General features: G+C 35.2%; 1 protein-coding gene across 1 annotated transcript in view; it reads right to left on the reverse strand.

Moving 5' to 3' along the window:
- Ance-3 (angiotensin-converting enzyme Ance-3) overlaps window positions 1-22700 on the reverse strand; it is a 198458-nt gene that overhangs the window by 3304 nt on the left and 172454 nt on the right. The window contains exon 10 of the mRNA XM_073083853.1: window positions 5078-5218. Coding sequence (XP_072939954.1) covers window positions 5078-5218 — 141 coding nt within the window. The remainder of the gene's footprint in view (window positions 1-5077; window positions 5219-22700) is intronic.

Raw genomic sequence — 22700 nt, forward strand, 5'->3', positions numbered from 1 at the left:
GCAACAAGGAAATATTCGCATTTTCGATTTTTATGAAGAAAATTGCATTGGGGTCCTGCTTGAGATCAAACAGAAATGCGTTATTTTCTTTTAAGGACTAAGTTGGAACGCATCGTGTATGTACTTAACAGACCACGATAAGGCTTAATAATGCTTTTGTACCTAACGCCGATATCCACAAATGTTTCTATCAGCTTTAAATTATCACTTGGTGAATGAAAATGCGAAAATGTGGCCGTGATAGCCTAGCGGTTAAGAAACTCGGCCTCTAGTTCGAGGGGTCCGGGGTTCAAAATTAATTATCACTTGCTAAACGGTGAAGGAAAACATCGTGAGGAAACCTGCATACCTGAGAGATTTATAAAAAAATGGACTATGACCCCTGATACTAACCCTGAGAGGAGACCCATGCCCAGCAGTGGGACAATAATGGGTTGTTGTTGATGATGATGAATGAAAATGTCGCGAGAAAACTGATACTGGGAAACTTATCAAAGGTGTGTGAAGACCAATTCGCACTTTGCCAACATGGTTGACTATGGTCTAATCCCGTCTCACTTTGACAGACCCATGCTCAGAAATGGGGCAGAAAGGTGTGACGGTGAATATTATCTTAATTATAAGTAGATACGTATCTGATATGTATGTACTAATGTACGTACATACATTAGGGAGTGTCGATAGACCATATTATGGGTATAAACAGAAAACATTATCGTAACAGTATATCTTTCTGGGTTATGATAGTAAAATCGAGAAGTGGTCAAGAGTATCGATTGCAGTGCACCAGATTAGCATCTAGACTTATGTAACTGTGACGAGATCTAGAATTAAACGGGCAGTTAAAATGTAGCTTGAATACTTAATTAACATAATAATAAAGTTGGTTAATTGGGGTACATTTTATGTGTTACTCGAACTGTGTGTTCTAATAGAATCTTTACTAAGCGCATTATCTAAGGTGTTAGAATTTTAATTATTTACTTCAAGACGTTATGCAAAGAGTAAAATTATTAAATACAAAATTGTTCTTATTTATGTAATTGTGTCAATGTCTGGAATTACCAAATGTAGTAGATGAGTATTTGTCACTAAAGTTCCGATTTGGTACTAGTTAGAGAAAAATAATTATTGTAATTGTCGATTTGTTAATGCACCAGTAGCCTGTATAAATTACAACCCTTATCACTTAGGGGTATGAAAAATAGATAGTAGCCGATTCTCAGACCTACTGAATGTGCATATAAATTTAGGTGAATATCGGTAAAGCCGTTTCGGAGGAGTACAGTAACTAACATTGTGACACGAGAAATGTATATATAAGATATTTCATTTCAAATACATAAAACTACTTGCAATGTATAAATTTGTGTACATTGTGTACTAAAGTGCAATAAAAATAATACTAGACAACGCACAATTTAAAACAGGAGTCTACATTATTAAAAAGGGAATTATGCTCAGGAATTCCTTTATTACGTCGGCAATTAAGTTCCCGCCGTTTTTAAATTTGAAAATTCCGCATGAGATTAAATGTTTATGGCATAATGTTTTAAATTATTTAAAAGATTATTTTTGTTCTATTTGCCAGTTTGCCATACTTTTTTTATCTGACTTAACATTATCTGTCTGACTAATTATGTTAATTTTCGGATCATTAAAATTAGTTGCGGAAAACAAAAAGTTTCGACGCCTTCTTATTTTTGCTACACATTTCAAAATAAGATTTGCCTTAACATAATATTCCTTACGTTACGAATTCTATAGAATTCTATTAAAAGTCTGTGACAATAAATATTTGTGCCCGCTTGTTTGCAAGTGTTGTAATCCGCTTCCTACACCAGCCCGTATACATGTAATTAGGGCCACTGAAGTCACGGACCAAATTGATTATTACACTGGCGCATTGAAATCTATATAAAAGTGTTTATGTGAAATAAGTTTATACATAAAAACTTAAGTGAAATGGACCAACGGTTCATTATTAGTCTAGGAAATTGTTATTTTAAACTATGTTATATTTTCCTATTAACTTTTCCCTTTATGTATTATGTATGTTACAATTCTAAAGCAAAGCTTTAGAAGAAGATTTTATATTCTGTCTCTAGGTCTGTATTCATGGAACTTCATTCGTAAAGCCTTCATTTGAACGGGATTTTTTGGAGAACAGTTTTAAAAGTATTGCTATTTAATAATGAAAACTCAAAGAAACGCGCATAGAAGCGTCTAAGAAACTCTACTTATAAAGTAAATGATCACTAATAATGACTATTTAAGATGTGCGATGCACATGCGCACATGCCACTGGTCTGTGCACGCTGCTATATCCTTGCACGATTATTATTTCTCACCTTATTCTAAACGCAAGTGAGCAAGTAATCGGCAAGTATTATGCAAGTAACAATACGCCAGCGACTATCGGCGAGTGGACTCGCTCGCGTGAATGCGTCACCCGTTCCAGTTGTCGCAACGGGGAAGTCGGCTTCGAACACTAAATATCAGATTACGGGCTAACTTAAGTAATATGGCGACAGTCTCTGATGGAGAAATGTACGGGATCTGGGATCCATTGAGCCGTGTATTGATTTACTTGAATTAATGAGTCAATTAAAAAAACCAGATAGCTATATCAATTTGTGCTACAATGTTGACAAAAATAACCCTCTTTTTATATTGAGGTAACAAACAAGTATGTAGTCCACCTTATGGTAAGAGGAGTTCTATTAACAACCCCAGATCCCAGATAAGATTAGATTCTTACGTTGCTATTCCTGAGGACCAAGTTGGAACGCCTCGGATAAGTATGTCTTCCCTACCACACCCTTCAAACTGGAACCCGGCACCGCTTAAGGTACTTTAAGGTACAAATAAGTTTGACTGTGGGGTCTCCATAGTTGAACCACAAAGAGTTCATATATAACACTTCTGTCTTTTTGTAATAACATACCATAATAATTTTGTCTAATAATTCAAATTGCCAATCAATCGACCTTGATACTTCAATATTCCCCATAAATTGGTACCCCATAGATAATAAGCATAATGGCTTCAAACAATGGGACCACAAGGCCGCTAGGTGGCACGACAGTTGTAATAAAACAGTTATTATACATTCACAATGACCAGAACTAGGAAATCCTGCACCATGAGAACGAATACTCGAATGATTGTAAATCACGTTTTTAAATCCACGATGATTTTGTATGACGTTCCAATTTAAGTGGGAGAAGTAATTACGTATAAGTATTTTTTAAATAATTTGAACCTTTTGTGGTTTGACTCCGGACGCATCGACGCCACACCTATTACTGCTTAATAACAGCAGTTTTAAACGCTGCTGTGTAAGGTTTGAGGGGCACACCCCCCTCAAGTCACTCAGTGGCCCCTTTACCACATTAAAGGAGACTTACTTAACCGAGGCGTTTTACCTTCGCCCTCATGGATAGTAACCTGGGTTAACTATAGATGTCCATGTGCGGTGGTAGCCACTTACCATGCTTCTTCAATATACAGTACACCTGATAGTAAGAAGTCATTGGACTTTGTCATATACATTTGTTATCAACCCCAAATCGTACTAAGTCCTATCTGAGGTTAGCCACGTTGCATAGGTTTATTATGTTCGCTCGACCATAATAATCCTTAAGGCCATATTTACGGCCATAGGCCAAATATAATCCGGCGGTATCGCTGCGCCATGCTCGCATGCAATTGCAGTAACTTTTATCAAAATCATTTAGGCACACAGAATGTATTTTGGAGCAATAATCAACGAATCAACCTCAAAATTTGATGCGAGTTTCATCTAACCTCGATCACAGAGATGTCGAGGACTAATTTGCAACTCCTTAATGTATTAGTAATATCTTTATCTTACTAAATAAACTCTTCAAACAAAAACATAGCGTTAACTACTACGAGTATTATAAAGTAAAAATAGGAGGAAATAGGGGCAACAGTGACCTCCACAGTGAAACTATGAAATTTTAGCACCCTCTAAGGATTAACCATCGTAATGAAATTTACAAAAATGAAGCCGACTCGGAAGGTAATGTTTTTCGAACATTCCTTAGCGCACCCTGCAGCCAAACGGCTAGACATACTCTAACATGTGATGTATCGTTGAATTCATCTGAATTATCGGATTGTAATTTTTATAATTATATCATTGGTGACAGACTATTTTTATGCAGTTTTGTTTTTACAATTACTCGCTATTATCCACGACTGCTATCTAGCCAATATTTGTCATTTACCAATTTACCATTGTCATATCGTTTCTGCAATGCGGGACGAGATCCATTGTGTGAAGAAAAAAGACAAAATAAAGCCCAGTGCACAATTGCTGTCTGCACGAGAGGAAACGTCCACTTGGCTTAAGGGCATCATGCGGGCCGTTAATTTTATTGTTAACCCGCGATTGTCGGTATTAGTTATGAGTACTTATTTTGAAGTGGTAAAGATTTAGTTTGAACGGATGTAGCAATGATAGGGTCCCGCGGAATGGATAGATGTGCGTTGTCAAATCTATATTACGTGTAGGAAAGTGGTGAATGTAAATATTGTGTACAACGCCATCTGTTATCATGTTGGATAAATAAAAGTAAACGAAACGGTTTATTTTTAATTTATTTGAACACGCCTGTAAATGGTTTGTTTTTTTTTACAAAATTAAGTTAAAAGGTAGGGTGTATTAGTCAATCTATAATACATGATCTCAAGTCAAAGTTATGTGCTATACTTAGTAGGTACGCATCTCGTGTACCTACTTGTTTTCATATCTCATGTGTAAAACAACCCATTGGCATTCTTGAAGCCGTTATTTGAAATCGCTTCATTAATTTAAAAGATATTATTAGTAAGAGCAAAATGGCTGATGTTATTAAGGATTATTTATGAATTTAAGCAACATCAGCTAATTGAGAAATAGGATAGGATAGAAATAGGATAGAGTGGGAAATATATTACTCTTGAATCGTGGTCTTTTATTTTTTATTATTCTATCTTTTAGGTCTTATTATTTGGAACATTTACACCTTAAGATTTTTCAGTAGGTAAAATTATAAAATCTACTTACGTGAGAATTCTTCCTGCTTCAGGATTCCTGTAAATGTCGCATTTGTGTAGTGGCCTGGAGGGGTCCCCGGGGATGAACTGGCCGGTCCTCTCGCAGAGGGCCCGGTGGATTTGGAACTGGAGTATGGTGCTCACGAAGTATCTGTGGACAAGATAACCTCTTATTACATAGCTGCTGAAAGTTAAACTATTCATACAAAGTTAATTCGCGACCACTAAGTTGACGGTGGTAGAACCCTCTATGGTTCGTCTCCGGCAGTACTATCGCCACAGCTATTTCCTTCTAATAACAACAGTCTTAAGTCCTGCTGGTTCTGGTTTGAAGGGTGCGGTAAGGTAGACATACTTTTCCAAAGCATTCCAGCTTAGTCCCCAGGGAAAGAGGCGAATATGTGGCCGATCTCAGGTAGGAGTCTAATCTTATCTGAGGTTGATTACAGATACCCATGGGCGAAAGTATCTACCCTCAGGTGGACTGTTTGCTGCTGCATACTCGTTTGACACTTCAATATTATACAAAAAAAAAAAACATATAAACCGCTTGGCAAATGGATAAAGGTTAAAAGCTTATTTGTAAAGATTCTTGTTAACACGGTATCAGTTTAAATTTTAAAGGTGATCGTTTTAACAAGATGATATCAAACTGATGGATGGTGACACGTGAGACATATTGCCATATAAAAACGTCAGAATTATGTATTCCTGTGATAACTTCTCGCGGCTTCTTCAAACAGCCCAAGACTAAACAAGATCAATTTAGTTAGTAGGGATAGGTAAGTGTAAAACGGTGTGGTCTGAAGTAGCTCCAGCTCCACATGTACAATTAGGTTAAGTTTACCATTGTAAAAAAAATATTTTTTAAAAAGATGTATGCTATGAAGATTCTTTCGCCGCTTCTTCTACATAATGAAACACCTTGTGAAGTGGTGGTAGTTCTATTGACATTCGAAAAAAGCTCTGTAAAGAACCTATTTTTAATTAAAAATAATGATTTGATTTGATTTCAAGTATGATAAGTAATATCATCCGACAGCCCTTCAGTCCTTAGTCCACAGCTGGATTTTCTCCCCTAGAAAGCGGTTGTTGCCGGACCCACAATGCTACACGGTACATAAACCTAGTCTCAATTGTAAGAATTGTAAAAAAATAATCTTATAAACCTTTCCTTTCCTTTCCTTATATTTCCAACCTTTTTTTTTAATTTGTAATTATTATGAAATTGACAGTAAGTTTAATGTAAATCAAATGTAATACTTTAGATATCTGTTCGCGAGACGGAAATTTAGAGTTCAGAAGAATAATAAAACAGTTAGTATTCTGGTTCAAATGTATTTCCAAAAAATAGGACCTGGTAAGTGATAGGGTAGACCTTCCGAATAACTCAACTAAGTACCTATTTAATTGTAATTAATTGTAAGTTTCATATCATAAGTATTAATCATATTATTTGCCGCTTAGTTATTGCAAAGAGTGATAAAATGTTACGTCTTTATAATTAGTGGGTCACTTATTAAAATTAAAATGAATATTTCTTATTATTATTTACAGTAATTGTGAAAAGTCGGCAAATCAACATTGATAGATAGAACTTTTTTGACATCTGTAACCAACTATTTAAATATTATTTTTAATTGATTTTCTGGGGGTGTATAAAAAATAATTGTTTCGTCATCTTAGAACCTTCGCCTTTCTTAGAGCCTTTCTTAGAGCCTTCGCATTTGGAATGACATCACTAAGCTTATCATGTTTTGTCATACAAATTAAATTTATGCTTAATTTCAGTTCAATCGGTTGGGGTAAATTGATTTAAAATTCAGATAAAAAATTTGACCCGCCAAATCTTACAAAAAGGCAAGCTAAAAGCTTATAATTATTTGAAGGTGGTAGAACCCTTTGTGGTTTGTCTCCGGCGGCACCACCGCCACACCTATTTCTGCCTCATAACAGCAGCGTTAAGCGCTGCGGTGTTCTGGGTTAGAGGGTGTGGTAAGGGAGAAATACTTTTCGGGGGCGTTCCAGCTTAGTCCTCAGGGGTAGCGGTGCATCTGTGACCGACCTCAGGTAGGAATATCTAAACCTATCTGGGGTAGATTACCGATGTCCATGGGCGGCAGTAGCCACTTACCATCAGGTGGACTGTATGCTACTCCTATAATAAACAAAATAAAATATAAGTTAATCAAGCAACATTTTAGTTCCGAACGGATATAATAGCCATGATTAAACGTGATATATTATCAAAACAACTGCTGAGTAGGTTTCTGTGATTAATTGTTATTTATGTTTCCGATTATAATCATGTTATGTTTCGTGTTTTTATGGAATTAAAACGAATTCAAACATGATTTCAGTAAACATATTTTATGTATCTACTATTTACATAAAAATAATAGGCTTAATCATTTTCTTGAAGAGCACGATATAATTCTAAAAATGAAATTTAGTTATCTTTTATTTTTCGTTTACATATTTAAGAGTACATTTAAAACTATAATTTATATTTTAACTGTTTTTATTATAGTTAATATTACATATCCAAGTGCTGTAAAGTAGAGTTATTTATTCGAATTGCAGTGACATAGTGGACTACACTCCAGAAGGGCAGGGATTTACAGGAGGAAACAAGCACCAAATGATGCTAATTAGATATTTAGGTAGAAAGTAAAAATATACCTAAAATAAATCACTAAATAATAAAGCGTGGTAAAATGAATTATTTTTAATTGATTTTAAAAATGGTATTCATTTTAGCCGACTTCGAAAAAGGAGGAAGTTTCTTAATTCGACCGTATATATGTTGTTTTTATGTTTGTTCGCGGATAACTTCGTCGATTACCAACCGATTTTGATGATTTTTTATTTTGTTGGAAAAAAATATTTCCAAGGTGGTCTCATTATAACGATATCAGGGTCTGGTGAAGCAGGTGATGAGAAGTCGAGAGGAACTTTCAACAATCGCAGAGGTGACTAGTTTGTTAGTTGTTTCATTAAGTATTTTATTTTACATATTATTATATTAATATAAAGCTATGTATGTCATCAATAAAAAGGGTGAAAAAAATTTGAACTCAAAAATACAACCGTCTTTTTTATACCTTTAAAAAATAATTTATGCAAAACGCAATATAAATGACACTGGAATTATATCGATAATCGATATATTACAATTTGAGTATGTTTAATTAAACCAATCTGTCAAATAACACGTGGATTAATAAAATAATGATTAGATCATTATGTTACTCTATATCACACCATATTAAACGTCTTGTCATCATTAATAAGGATAGAGTTTATATATCTTACAGCTTAATATACTATTTATATTCTGTTAATCGGATGTAAAGTCATTAAAATCACCATAAAGCATTTGTTTTCGGTTAGTTGATTGAGTTATAATGAAACTTAATAATTAATAACATATTTCGAGGTGATATATTATAATTTGGTCTGTAACTGTTGTATTTCATGATATTACATAGATAAACATTTTTAATTTATGTGAACAATAATTTTTATGCCCAAAATAACTTTTTACTAAAGTTTCTGTGTTATATACTATGGATTTTGTTATGAAAAAGATGGTAGAAACCGTATAGCTTGATAGCCTTTCTATAAACCTGTTTCTCTATGGAATTGATTACTAATGTCTATACGCGGTAGTTAATTTGCTTCAATATATAAAAAAATCAATTATTTAGACTCTTCCTGTAAAATGGAGCACTACTTCACGTTAGAAATAGGTGTGGCGGGGCTAGATCCCTCGCCAAACCATACTCATTTTGCCCCTTGTTCTATTTGAGATAGACCTCAGTTCTGACCTGTTCCGACCTGTCGACCCGCGTGGCGGAGCGGTCACCATACCGGTCTGACGCGCACAGGGTCCCGGGTTCGATCCCTGGCCAGACAGATATCTGAATGATGAATTTAGATTTCTGTTTCTGGGTCTGGGTGTTTGTGTATTTGTCTATGTGTGTGTCCATGGCACCCACGACACAGGGAATCCTAGTGTGGGGCTGTGAGTGTAGAAAGCGTTTGTTTGTTTTGTTTTGTTTGTTTGATGCCGCTAAACTCTCTTATTCGCGGCAGCATTCAAACCAAGCCTACCACCTGATAGCATAGCCAGAAGAAATATAATCGCTATAAAGATAAACCATATTCCTAGATATAATCAACAAGTAGGTGTTGTTGATATATAAGCATCTAGATTATTACGAAACGGTCAGGTTTTGTGCAATCTTGATCGGCCGAGCGTTCATGAGTGATATAAATCGACAAACGATTTATTCTGAATACTTGCAGTAATGTACCGCGTCACGGAAGTGAATTTGTTGTGGGTTCGTTTATACGGAAGCTGGTTGTCGGCGCTAGTTTGCTACATAAACCTCTATTACATTTCTCATATGGAAATTTGAACGTGACTACAATATTTTTAAAATAATTATAAGTCTTATAATAAAATACATATTTATCAAATATTCTTATTGAGTTTTATCGGGAGTACAGTAGAGTACTAACTCATGAGTAGAGTATATTGCTCATTAATGATTATAGGTGCTACATAAATTCCGTATAAATTCTGTATAAATCCTTTAAATCTTCTTCAGTTTTGTGCTTAAAGATGCAGAATCTTTCATAGGTCGATTTTGTAGTACGTTCATCCATAGGTTGGACTCATAGTTAATTCTATCCTAAAACAATTAACACTAACGTTTCTGTGTTTTTGTGTGAACGTGCGAAAAGGGCACTTTGCGCGCAGGACGTACGTGACCAACCTCAGGTAGGCTTCAATCGTATTTAAGATTGATTACGAACGTCTGCCACTGAACCTGAAGAATAAGAATGTTGTTTTGTTTTAAATCTCCTACGAAAAGCACAGAATTACCAAACCATTTCATTTTACACAAAACACTTAAAATTTCCAAATCATACCATAGCTTTCACTTAAATTCCATTACACTTTGGTATGGTACAATCTACGCATTGCGAAACTGTCAATAACTACTGTTTCTCGTCCACCATTACCATACCGGCAGTCAGGACAAGTTACAGGAAGCAGCCATTTCAACCTAACCCGTTATATTTATTAATTACAGTCCAGTATTAATCTATCTACATACATAATGCTACTTACTACAGAATACAATGTATACAATTTGTATACACTATGCTTATTAAAGAAGTACTCACATCATCTTGTATGGTGACATATTTAGATAATGGCATCTACCAATAGGATATCTATGATATTGAGATAGGATTAAATCTTTTGTTTGAGATCGCTTTGCATCGTTTTATTTCACGACGTTTCAATTTGCTTCGCTCCACTTTCGTCTTGTCTTATTTCACCTAATTCATTTCATGAACGATGAGAACCCTTTGAGGTTCGACTCTGGCAGCTCCACGGAAACACCTATTTCTATTAGCGCTCGTGTGTTCCAGTGTGGTTTCAAGGGTGTGGCAAGGGAAACAAAAATACTTAGATCTAGCTAAGTTAGTCCTCAGGGGTAGCAAAGCATCACAGTCTGGCTGGCTGGCTGGCCTCAGGTAAGACTAATCTTGATTGGGGTGATTATAGGTGTCCATAGACGGCAATAGGCACTTACAATCACGTGTACTGCGTGCTCGTTTGTTACTTCATATAAGGTAATTCATATTCGTATAAATAAGGTAATAGATAATTTAGTAACAAGAATAATAGTAGTGAAATAAAGGAAATTGCAAAGTATTCGTCGTACACCGTAACACCATCAATCAGCGATCAGTTACCCAATCAGGTAATCAGTGCGAATTGTTAATTATTTACATCGGGTGCTTCATGTAACTTGATTTGGGTGGTGCAAGCGCATGAGCGGAGCGGGTGTTTGTAAGCATGAATCAAATCTCATGATGTAAGAGTAATTGCAATCTTAGTCTACTTTACCGTTAGTGTAAGGTTAAATATTAACTATCTATATGTAGTGTATGAATATGTATAAGAAAAGGAAATTCGTTTTTTGGAAGATTTTATTATAGAGTAGGCCCGAGACTACGGATTCCTACCCGTAGTCTCAAGGAAATTTATACGTCCTAAGTTATTGTGTTTACAAAATATGAGTCGTTTTAAATTACTACATTTCTAGAAACTAAAACCTACCGTTATTTATTTCTAATCTTCAACATTGTGTCAGTTTAAAATAAACATTTAAAGTATGATACGACTTAACGATGATATTTAAAAAGAACTTAATTGAAATCTTACCTACCATATCCTATAATACCGTAATTTACAACATTATGATGTTTTTTATGTATGTGATACATCAAAAAACACGAAGTGCGTTCCCAAATTCCGGCAACACAAGGATACTGTTATAAAATATCACAGCGTTTTATTCTTGATAAATCTTTCACCGCCATTTCTATGTAACTTGTACCATACCCGAAACCTAAAGAATGCCTATGTAATGCGTTCGTCACACTGTTAACTGATCGCGACTGACAAATGTGGTTACGCAGGGTACAGTGATTTATCGATTTGTGCCAGTTTTATCAAAAAAAAAATCAGCGATTATTTTGAATGATATGCATAGCATAGGTCATGTGGAAAATTAAAATTGGTGCTTAGGTAATGAAGCAGCAAATGAACATACTGACTGGTGTTTAATAATTTGAAGATGGTAGAATCTTGCGTGTTTCGACTACGGAGGTACCACCGCTCTTTCTGTCTAATAACAGCAGTGTTAAGCAATGTTGTGTTATGATTGAAATGGGTAATGGTAAGAGAGACATACTTACCTGAGCGTTAAAACTTGACCCTCAAGGTAGCAAGGCGTCAGTGGCCGACGTTAGGTAGGATATTATCTAGATTTGATTTTAGATGTTTTTAGGCGGCTGTATTTGCTACTTCTGTATACCTAACTAATCTGTGTCTAATATGGCCTCAAACAATCGGAGAAATTGATTTTAATACTTGCTTTATCGGATAGCAAAAGTCTTTCACGACTGTTACGTACGATTTTCGTTACATCTTCGAATTTTCGAAGAACTTTTGGGCGGGTACAAAATTTGTTGACGTATGAATAAAATAGACATCAAATTCACAAATTGACACGACTGTTATAAAGAATAAGTAACGCGCTATACCATTACGGTGAAACAAATAACTCTGCCTTTGGTTTGCTGATAACTATATATAACAAACAAGTTCTTGTCAAGTTACTTAATCCATTGTCTAGCGCGCGTCTGTATGCTAGTTGCGCTTGGCTTTCCGATTTAATTGGATCTTGATTCGATTACACCATCTCGATAATCCAGAACACAAACATGCTAAGTTCTGACAATTTAATTTCAATGTGTCAAAAAAGAATGCAGAAGTATTTAAATTTATTGGAGCGCAAAAAGTGGTTATGGGAGTGAGACTCGTAAAACAAACCATGTTACTCTAATGCGGGTTAGAGCTAAAGTATGGAGTAGTCAACCAGGGCTAGATGTTTTTAAACCGCCTATAAGGATTTCCACAAGGATAGAATTTGTATTTACTTATAGGAACTGGATTACCGGTATACCATGTTCTCCGAAACAAGTTGCAAACATAAAACTTTGCCAATAACGGTCACTTATCCAGCTCTCGGCCGCGCTTGACATTGCTTTACTTTTATATCGTTTACGAGCAACCCAAGCTATGAGACTTTATAAAGCTATACGTAAGGGAAGGTAAAGAACATATTGAAAACTACAAGTAAAAGTTAGAAATAAATGAAACAAAACGACAGTAAGAAAAATATATGAACAAATAATCTTGCAGCACTAGGTATATAATGAACACTAGCTGTTAAAAAAAACTGACCGCTTAAAAATAACCTAGCTACGTCACTCCTGCAATTAAGACGAGTCCACCTCTTAAAAAATCGGACAACAGTATGAAAATGTGAAAAGCAATCTATTACATAAGATCGTTAATCTCCAGAAATCCACGTGGAGCCACGCGACCGAATAATCGCAGTTAAGCGCGATTACACAACGACATGCCGGAAAAGTCGCACGTAATGTTAATCGTAAGATAGCCGTGTTAAATCGCTCGCAAATTTTGCTTATTAATTCTTTAGTGCGAAATGTATGCTTCATTTGCATAATCTGTTAAATGTTTTACGTGAATTGCGTTTTGTAATGTATAAGTATGCTTTTTTATAATATCGAAGTAGCAGACGAGCATACAGTGCACCTGATGGTAAGTGGCTACTGCCGCCCATGGACATCTGTAATCAACCCTGGATAGGCTTAGATATTCCTACCTGAGGTCCGCCACAGATGCGCCGCTACCCCTGAGGACTAAGCTGGAACGCCTCGGAAAAATATGTCTCCTTTACAACACCCTTCAAAACGGAACACAGCAGCGCCTAACACTGCTGTTATTAGGCAGAAATAGGTGTAGCGGTGGGGCCATCGGAGTCGAACCACAAAAGGTTCTACCACCTTCACGCGTTCATTCATTTCAGACTTTATAGAGTAGTAGGTCGTGATGTAGTATGTAGTCACAGACTCATACGTTTGGCGTACCCAAAGATGCAGTTTCGATTCCCGACTTAGTATCTTAATGATTAATTTAAATGTCTGTTCTGGGTTTAAATTTGCATATTAGTATTCATTGTCTGCGGCTTGAGTTCCAGGTCAAACCTGTATTCTGTACCAGCAAAGTTTCATTTGTATTTAATTTTATAGTACAGTGTAAACTCTATATAACGGCACTGAAGGGACTGTGCATTTTATGGCGTTATAGAGAGTGGTCGTTAAATGGAGAGAATAAAAATCAGAATTAGAAAAAGAAAAAGTTTATTTCAGTCTAGTGTTAGTAGTTATGAACATAAAAAAGAATCTTATTTGAACGCTATTGCGTGTAGTCTGTTATTTTTGTCTGACGTTTTTTGCTGCACCAGTAATTTTGTTGCATTTTTTTATTATTTTATTCATATCTTCTGATATTGAGGCATCTTGGTGAAGAAGTTGGTGGTGGAGAAAGTTTCGTATGCATGATACCGACAGTCGAGTTTATTGCGGGCTTGGATAATAAAGCGACAAAACGTACACAGGTGCGCAATTTTTACTAATTTTAGCAACTTAAAAGGTACTTTTTATTACTCAATTGTGGTCGTTATTGAGAGTGGGTGTAATGCTATGTAGAGTGTATCATTGTATGGAATACAAGCTAAACCAACTAAGCCAATTGTTTTCGACGCTTTAGAGAGTTTGTCGTAAAATCGAGTGACGTTACATGGAGTTTTTTGTAATCATAGCAACTATAGAAGTCAATGCATTGTGAAAATTTCTGACCTATTACGGTTCTAGAGATAGAGCGTTGTGATAGACACACAGACGGACATACAGCGAAGGCTTAGTAATAGGGTTCCATTTTTATGCTTTGGGCACGGAGCCCTAAAAATTCTAAAGCATGTATGAAGTTTGCAAGTCACATGGCCAGCGCGGTGGACTATAAATAACCCGGACTTTGTGAGGAGTCATATGCGCATCAGTTGGGCAGTAGTGGGTTGATGACCTGCAAAGTTCCAAAGATTAATATTACCACCAACATTGACCTTTTACTATTTCACTTTTGAGTACTAGTTGCGTCTATAATAAAACTCCCTGGTTTCAGTAAAGTAAATAAAGATGATCTTACGTTAGTCTAGAAAAAACGAGACCTCTTATCATTACATCGAGTGACGCAAAGTGTAACTCCTGATGAGAGTGTTGACCAAATAAGCTAAACCGGTTCTATTAACGTACAATTGACATACTTTTGAGTGTAATATTCTCACTGACACTTGGTGTAAGATAAGCGATATATTTTCGATGCAACTTTCGATGACGCTTTCTAAACTCATAGCCTACACTACATTACAAATATACAAGATCATAGACAAATATTCAGATCTATAACGCAAAGCTAAATTTATCATTCAGTTATCTGTCTTGACCGGGGATCGAACCCGGTACCTTCTGCGAGTCAGACCAGGGGGGCTAGCCAAGTTGACATTCTACAGTCGCTTGCGCTGTAGAAACGCTATAGAAACGCTAAAATGTATGAAATTATCAATGATCACGTGATCAAAATAGCGAAGTAGAAAAGTCGTAGCCAAGTTACACGATAGAATAGAACGCTAGCGATTCTACAATGCCCATGTCATTGCTTTTTTCCATACAAATGACAACCTTTGACAACCTTTTGACAACCTTTTGATTTTTTTGTCAAATTTGTTAGCGAAGCGTATTCTAAGATAAATGTCATAGTGAGCGATCGCGCCGACCCTGTAGAAATCGTAAACGCTAATAAAATGGCGAATTCTGTATCAGCTGTTTTTCATTTCACTACGCGCTATCACTGCATTATAGACTTTAATTACTTTTGATCATTTTAAAATGTATACCTACTTTAAATTTGTTGAAATTTGAATATGGCTCTCTATAACTAGTGTATCCTAAAATATTATAGAAATGAATTGCACAGCCGTTTTTCTATTTTAAATTAATATGAACATATAATACAATAGATAAGTAGATAGGATAGAACTTAGAGTTATTCCAGTGCTTAAATAAAAATATTGTCTCAGTTTAACTGTTTTATTGAATCATTATTAATCCTTCTCATAATAACTTTCCTTGTAACTAAACAATTTATTTTTTATGTTATTCTATTATTTGCATTGTAGTTTGCACCTATAATTGAGGTAGCACTTGTACCTGTGTCTTATTTCCTTTTGTGTACCTTTACCGATTGTTGGTGTATACTTTGTTGGTGTAACATAATAATAATAAATAAATAAATAATAAATAATTTATTTAAATCTTAAAAGAAAAATATAATATTAATATCCGTATCCTTTTTTTCATTATTATCTCCTGTTTCCCTGCAATCTCCCTGTCTGGGCATAACGCTGGTGGTTATGAGGTTTATTTGTTGAGATGGCATGTATGGTATACACCCAGTGACATACCCATTTATAATTATTGCTTCCTCGGAAGCCGCTCCTACGATGGGAGAAGATCCTGAGTAGCTCTCCTTTTGATGAGCTTAAAAGTGCGGGTGGATTTCATAAGCTCACTAGCAAGCCCATTGGGGTGTCCTTATATGACGAGTATATGATTTTAGTTTATTTGTCACTTCCTCTTTCCCTGTTGTCTCTGCGGCATCAGCTATTATGCGAAGCATTTTCGATTGGAAGCGTTGTGTGATGTCCAAGTTTGAGTTGGATGCGGTTCTCCAAAGCTTAGATCCATATGACCATATCGGTTTTAGTATGACTTTGTAGTAGTCAAGTTTGTTGCTGAGAGACATTCGTGCCATGAGCCAGTAAATTTTACGAAGTTGGACGTCCAGATATTTTCTTTTGGTCACATCACAAATTACATGCAATCGCTGTTACTGTCATTAGTAATATCGCTATAAACAATAATTTGTATGCTCTTTGTAAACAATCACCAATCACCATAGTTACCGTTCATAGACATTATTAAGTTTAGTTTTTGCAAATAGTTTTAATTAACAAAATACATGTACTATAAAATATGGTATATTTTTTATGTATATTATGTTGTTATATTTTAATATTACTATTAAATAATTAATCATTACCATGTAGGTATTTTGGCTGGTGTAGAAACCAGACGATATTGAATTTGACGGCTCATTGATATAAAATGTGATCGCTAACCATAGACTTATCGTATATGTAGAATGAAACTTGCTAACGAATAGAATAGAAAACGAATAGAATGCAAAGTTTGTAACATGGCTAGCCCCCCAGTACGGTGATCGCTACATCACGCGGGTCGTTAAATTTTATTTCTATTTATTTTTCTCATCGATTATAGTTAATCGTATTAAATGAGGGAAGAACCTAAGCTGCATAATCTATGACGCGTCATGACGTCACTACACATCCCGAATTACATAAACATCCTATAAGTTGTACCTTTAAAATTTATCGTGCGAATCTCGTACGCGGGGAGAATGCGAATGGCCACGAAGAATTTTGCGTTTTATGTAATACTTGTAATATGTGTCACTATCACGTGCATTAGAGGAAACTAGATTTGCTTCGTGGCTAGAATTTAAGATGGCAATTTGAATAAATAGTAGATCAGTGGATTAACTGGTATGTTTTACGGCAAACACTATTTTAAGGTCGGTAGAGCCTTATATGGGATTTCTCTGGTGGTTATTATTGGGTTAAGCGCTGCTGTGTTTTAAATTGAAGTTGAAGGGTGAAGAAAAGACATTCCAACTGAACCTTCAAGCGATGCAACGTATCTCGAACAGACTTAACTAGGATAAAATCGTATTCGGGATTCATTGCAGAAGTCTGTGGGCGGCTGGTTCAAATTATAGTACTAGCAACGTCCCCCATAAGTTAGCACATATCTTGTAAAGAACTCCGTAATTAATCTAACCTAACTTCAATGGCAGTAAATGTAATTACTTGTCTATTGTCAAGTAGTAGTAGTAGTAGTAGTAGTGGCAGTAGTAGTAGTATTAGTAACATGTTCAGATCAGCCCTTTGCCGATGTCGACATTACCTCTAAGTTCCGTTTGCGAACGTGATCCGCAGCCGACATGAGAGGAAAGTCAGTACCTTGAATTTGCGATTATTGCCTAATCATTTTGCATACGGCGGATGACAGGTAAATACGGGCAAATAATTATTTGTACTAATGTTAGGTACTTCAATGAATGTGACTACCATATTATAATATGTATACGTGTAATAGTTTTTGTACAATTCTTATGACTTATAATCCTACCTACGCTTATAGTTACACACTGTTGTGGTAGAACATTTAAATCTAAAATCGCATTTATTTTAACCTGATGTGAAGGAAATATTGTGCGAAACGTTTATAACAGAAATGCTATTAGTTTAAAAATAGCATAGAACATTTAATTACATAGAATTTATTAGTAGCAACATTTACCAGTTCTTTTGTTTTGTATTTTATCATATACACCATCCACATATTTCAAATAAGTAATTAAAATTAACGATATTTATATCAATCTTCAAAATATCACTTAGTGTTACTTCATCATCGAATTATTCATGTTTTACCTACCCAATAAACACTTCCTGTTTCAATTAAATACCTGAACAATTTCCATAATTCTTACATCGATAATTGGTAACAATCATAAACATGAAATAGGCGCAGGTACATTAAAATAATCGTTCCGTTGAGGACATAAATGACGTGTGATTAAATAGACGGGGCGATTGACCTTGCGGACCTTTCACGGCAAACGGTGGTACCTAAGGTTGAATATATTTAAGGGATTTTGTTATGTCAGTAATGCTTCATTCTCTGTTTTACACGGGTTTAAGGGGCACTTTACTTGTGGCAACACACATAAATAAACAGATACCCATATGAAGAACAGCTTTATTATCTTATATAAAAAATTCTCGTGTCACAGTGTTAGTTACCGTACTCCTCCGAAACGGCTTTGCCGATTTTCACAAAATTTTATATGCATATTAAGTAGGCCTGAGAATCGGCTACTATCTATTTTTCATACCCCTAAGTGATAAGGATAAGGGTTGTTCACCCTTAACATTTTTTTATTTATATGACAACACAACGTTTGGCGGGTCAGCTAGTTATTATATAAAAGTACTTAGTAAGCATGCAGTCTACATGACGGTAAGGGGTTACTGTCCATGGACATCTTTAATCAACCTCTGATATTTTTTTTTTTTTTTTTATAATATGAGAGTAGCAGACGAGCATGCAGTCCACCTGATGGTAAGTGGCTACTGCCGCCCATGGACATCTGTAATCAACCCCAGATAGGATTAGATATTCCTACCTGAGGTCGGCCACAGATGCGCCGCTACCCCTGAGGACTAAGCTGGAACGCCTCGGAAAAGTCTATCTCCCTTACCACACCCTTCAAACCGGAACACAGCAGCGCCTAACACTGCCGTTATTAGGTAGAAATAGGTGTGGCGGTGGTGCCGCCGGAGTCGAACCACAAAGGGTTCTACCACCTTCTGATATGATTAGACTCCTATTTGAGGTCGGGCCAACCTATCCAATCCTACCACTGAGTACTAAGTTGGAACGTCTCGGATTAGTATGTCACTCTTACAGAAATACATCTTTCAAATCGGAATATAGCAGCGTTTAACACTGTTTTTATTAGGCAGAAAAGCAGAAAAGTGTGGTGGTGCTACCTCCGGAGTCGAACCACAAAAGGTTCTAATTTGTGGTTCTGGTACCCAATTCTACAAAAGAAAAAATTACGGTGACGAATGACCAACAATGAACAATAAATTCTGACTAATCTTAATATCACTCGTCCATCGAAACTAAATTTTAGTCATAACTCATAGATATTTAAATATGTTACAATATTGTATATAATAAATAATCCTCTGTAAATAGATTTTGTTTACATAACTTTTCGATATGTATTTTGCAGCAGTATTTTATACTCTACTGATGAGGCTAGGTCAAGGAACATTTCCTAAAAAGATAGTATATTATTATCTTTCAAAAGCCTTGCTCTACATTCAATCAGAATAAATTGCGTAGGTGTATATAAAATATTTATCTTGCTTTAAAATAATACGGTAGATCTGTGGGTAAAATAATCTTTTAGATACTCATAGCCCCATTTTCTGCAACTTCGAACTTACTTACGGGTATTCTATCTTTTGGAAGCTCTTATATGTATACATACGCAAATGTTAGGCAGAGATATATGATCAGGTGGACTTCATGTTCGTTTAATATTATTCTCTTTTTGTAATATCTATCCATAGGATCTAATTGTTGTATACAAGATTTTTTCCCGATTTTCATTCAATAGGACCTTCTCGAGAACTGTACCCTTAGTATGACATTTACGTTTTTTACAAATTCAATACATTTCCAATCAGCGTCCATAGATTATATCAGAACTGATTGGAAATATATGGGAAATACGTAAACAAAAATAAAAGCAGTCATTTTTGTAAAAACGTAACAACTCATACTAAGAGTACACCTACTGGCCACATATAATGTAATTTGAATGATCTCTATCTACCTATGATCTTAATCTAACATACATAAAAATACATTCTTCATCTTTTTCAAAGTCGGGTAAAAATTAAAAGGAAATTCTCAAACGTCAAATATAAAATCATCACAATTTTAATGATTTCAATAATTTAATGGCGTTGGTTGAAATCAAAGGACATAAAATAAAAATTTGCAATACTTTCGAGAAACCTTAACCGATAAGCTATTACGCTGAAACCAGAATAGTTACAAATTTGCATATACATTAACTTTACAATAACTAGGGCAAACGAGGCTGACCTACAGACAAACCTTGGAGCTTCGTGATTACTTGAACTGTCTCGTATTGATTTGTGACTATAATTAATTGTATTTGTTATTAAAATTTATATTTAAGTACTTATACTCCTACACTTGACGTCGATCTGTCCGTCAATTATCCACTAGGTACGGGCACGCGCGGGTCTCACAGTGAGAAGGTGTTAAACCATACTCTTATTGTCGTCAACCCATTACTGTCCTAATGCTGGGCATAGGTCTTCTCTCAGAACGAAAAGATTAGGCCATACACCATCATGTTGGCCAAGTGGCCGACTTCTCACACCTTTGAAGATGTTTCTAGAACTCTCAGGCATGCAGTTTTCAAATAATTTTCTTCGCCATAAGCAAGTGATAATTAACTTCTTCTAACACTTGTTAATCTATTATTGACAAAACTATGAAATCTCACTATATTCTAGGGAACTATTGGTAGGCTACTACGAAGGCTTAGATTATATTAGGTATCGGATATTTTCGAATCGCCTATAAGGAGACTGCTAACTGATCTGCGCCTTTAGGTAGTGAAATTTGAGAAAAAAAAATAGCTAGAATCATATTGGTAATATATTTTGCGATTAAATTATTTCGTAAAAACAATTATTATGTACGTGCGTACGTACGTGACGTACCTATATATGATCAAATCAAAAAAGACACGTCGTTAAACTTATTTACAAGGGTCTATACTTATAATATTTAATTATTCGCCACTAATAAAAACTTGACGATGTAATAAAATACACCGTAATTTATACTGTATGGAAAACACAGCTTATGGAATCTCATAATTAATTGACAACCTAATTGTGTATTAATACAGAAGTCTTGCAAAGCTTAATTTCCTGTTCACCCTAATAATTGCGAGCGTGTTAGGGCTGTCACGATATAAGTTACGAATACTAAGGCGTAGGAAAATAATTGTAGTAGGAAATTGCCATTGCGAATATAATCTCTTTGTCTTTCTTTCTCTATAATATAATTGCTTAAAATTCGACATTATTTGGGATTGAAACTCAAATATCTTATTTTATATATATGACACATTTCTATTGTTATATTATTATAATAAATTTTGTTTCGGCTGTAAGTAAAAGATTCAATTATATTTTAGAATGTATTTGATCGAATTATATCATTGTCTAAATTTATAATACTGACTTATTGATAGTAATCAATTAAAACCAATACGTACAACTAAATATATATTTATTACATAAAATCTGACCCTTGTCAAAGACCTTATTTTTACAAACTTATAATTTAGCCAACGAGAATTAATATTAAAACGAAGGAAATAACTTTAATATTTCTAATTTTACGATATTGCAGTACAACCCTAACGTACCTAGTAAGTCCAGTGCAATAAGCCGCCCATTCATGCAGCTTACAGCATCTTACATAATTGCGCTTGAGATGATCTTTGTAGTTAACGGAGATGGCGGCATATGTTGCACGTTATGTAACTTTAACTGTATTACTTCAAACATAAACACCAAATTGGGATAAGTAACACACATTTATATCGCTGTACAATATAAAATATATGCGAAATGCAAACACATATCTTTGCGAAGGGCGACTGCGGAAGATTTTGCAGCCCAAACGACTAAAAGCTTTTAACATATGAGCTGTGGTAGGATTCGTCTAAATAGCGGAATTGATATAGGCTACATTACTATATAGGCTACATTTCAGTTAATTATATTAAAGTAGTTAGATTTTTGTTTTTATTATAATTAGTAAATTTATAAAGTTGAGCTCGCAATTTTGCCTTTAGAATATGTCACACGGCGAACATCTATAATCCACCCCATATAGGTTTGGAATTCTAAATATTGTCAGCAAAAAATGCTTTAACACTAGGAACTAAGTTGGAACGCCTCAGATAACGTCTCCCACTCCTTTAGTATCAGATCACAGCAGTGCTTGACATTGCTGTTATTAGGCAAATATGGGTGTGGCGGTGGTCCCTTCGAAGTAGAACCACAAAGGGTTCTACCACCTTCAATTCAACATTCGACAGATGTGCGCAAAATATGGCATTTTTTTTTTGGCCAGTCTTAAGAAAATTAAACGCACTCCATTCGACTGACGAATGTTTATTTCTTAACAAGAATTTGTTAATGTGGTATTAAAGAGCAGTGAAATAGTTATAAGGACAAGGTCAACAAAATTTTCGGCCCCTTACGAAACACAGATGTCGCCCTGACCATGTTTCAAAATTGTCTAAATGTACCACAGAGTAATATGTAAAATAGAGTCCATGC

This window comes from Epargyreus clarus, unplaced genomic scaffold, assembly GCF_041222505.1.
Source record: "Epargyreus clarus isolate Ecla_fem2 unplaced genomic scaffold, WU_Ecla_fem_2.2 ptg000019l, whole genome shotgun sequence".
Classification (NCBI taxonomy): Eukaryota; Metazoa; Arthropoda; class Insecta; order Lepidoptera; family Hesperiidae; genus Epargyreus; species Epargyreus clarus.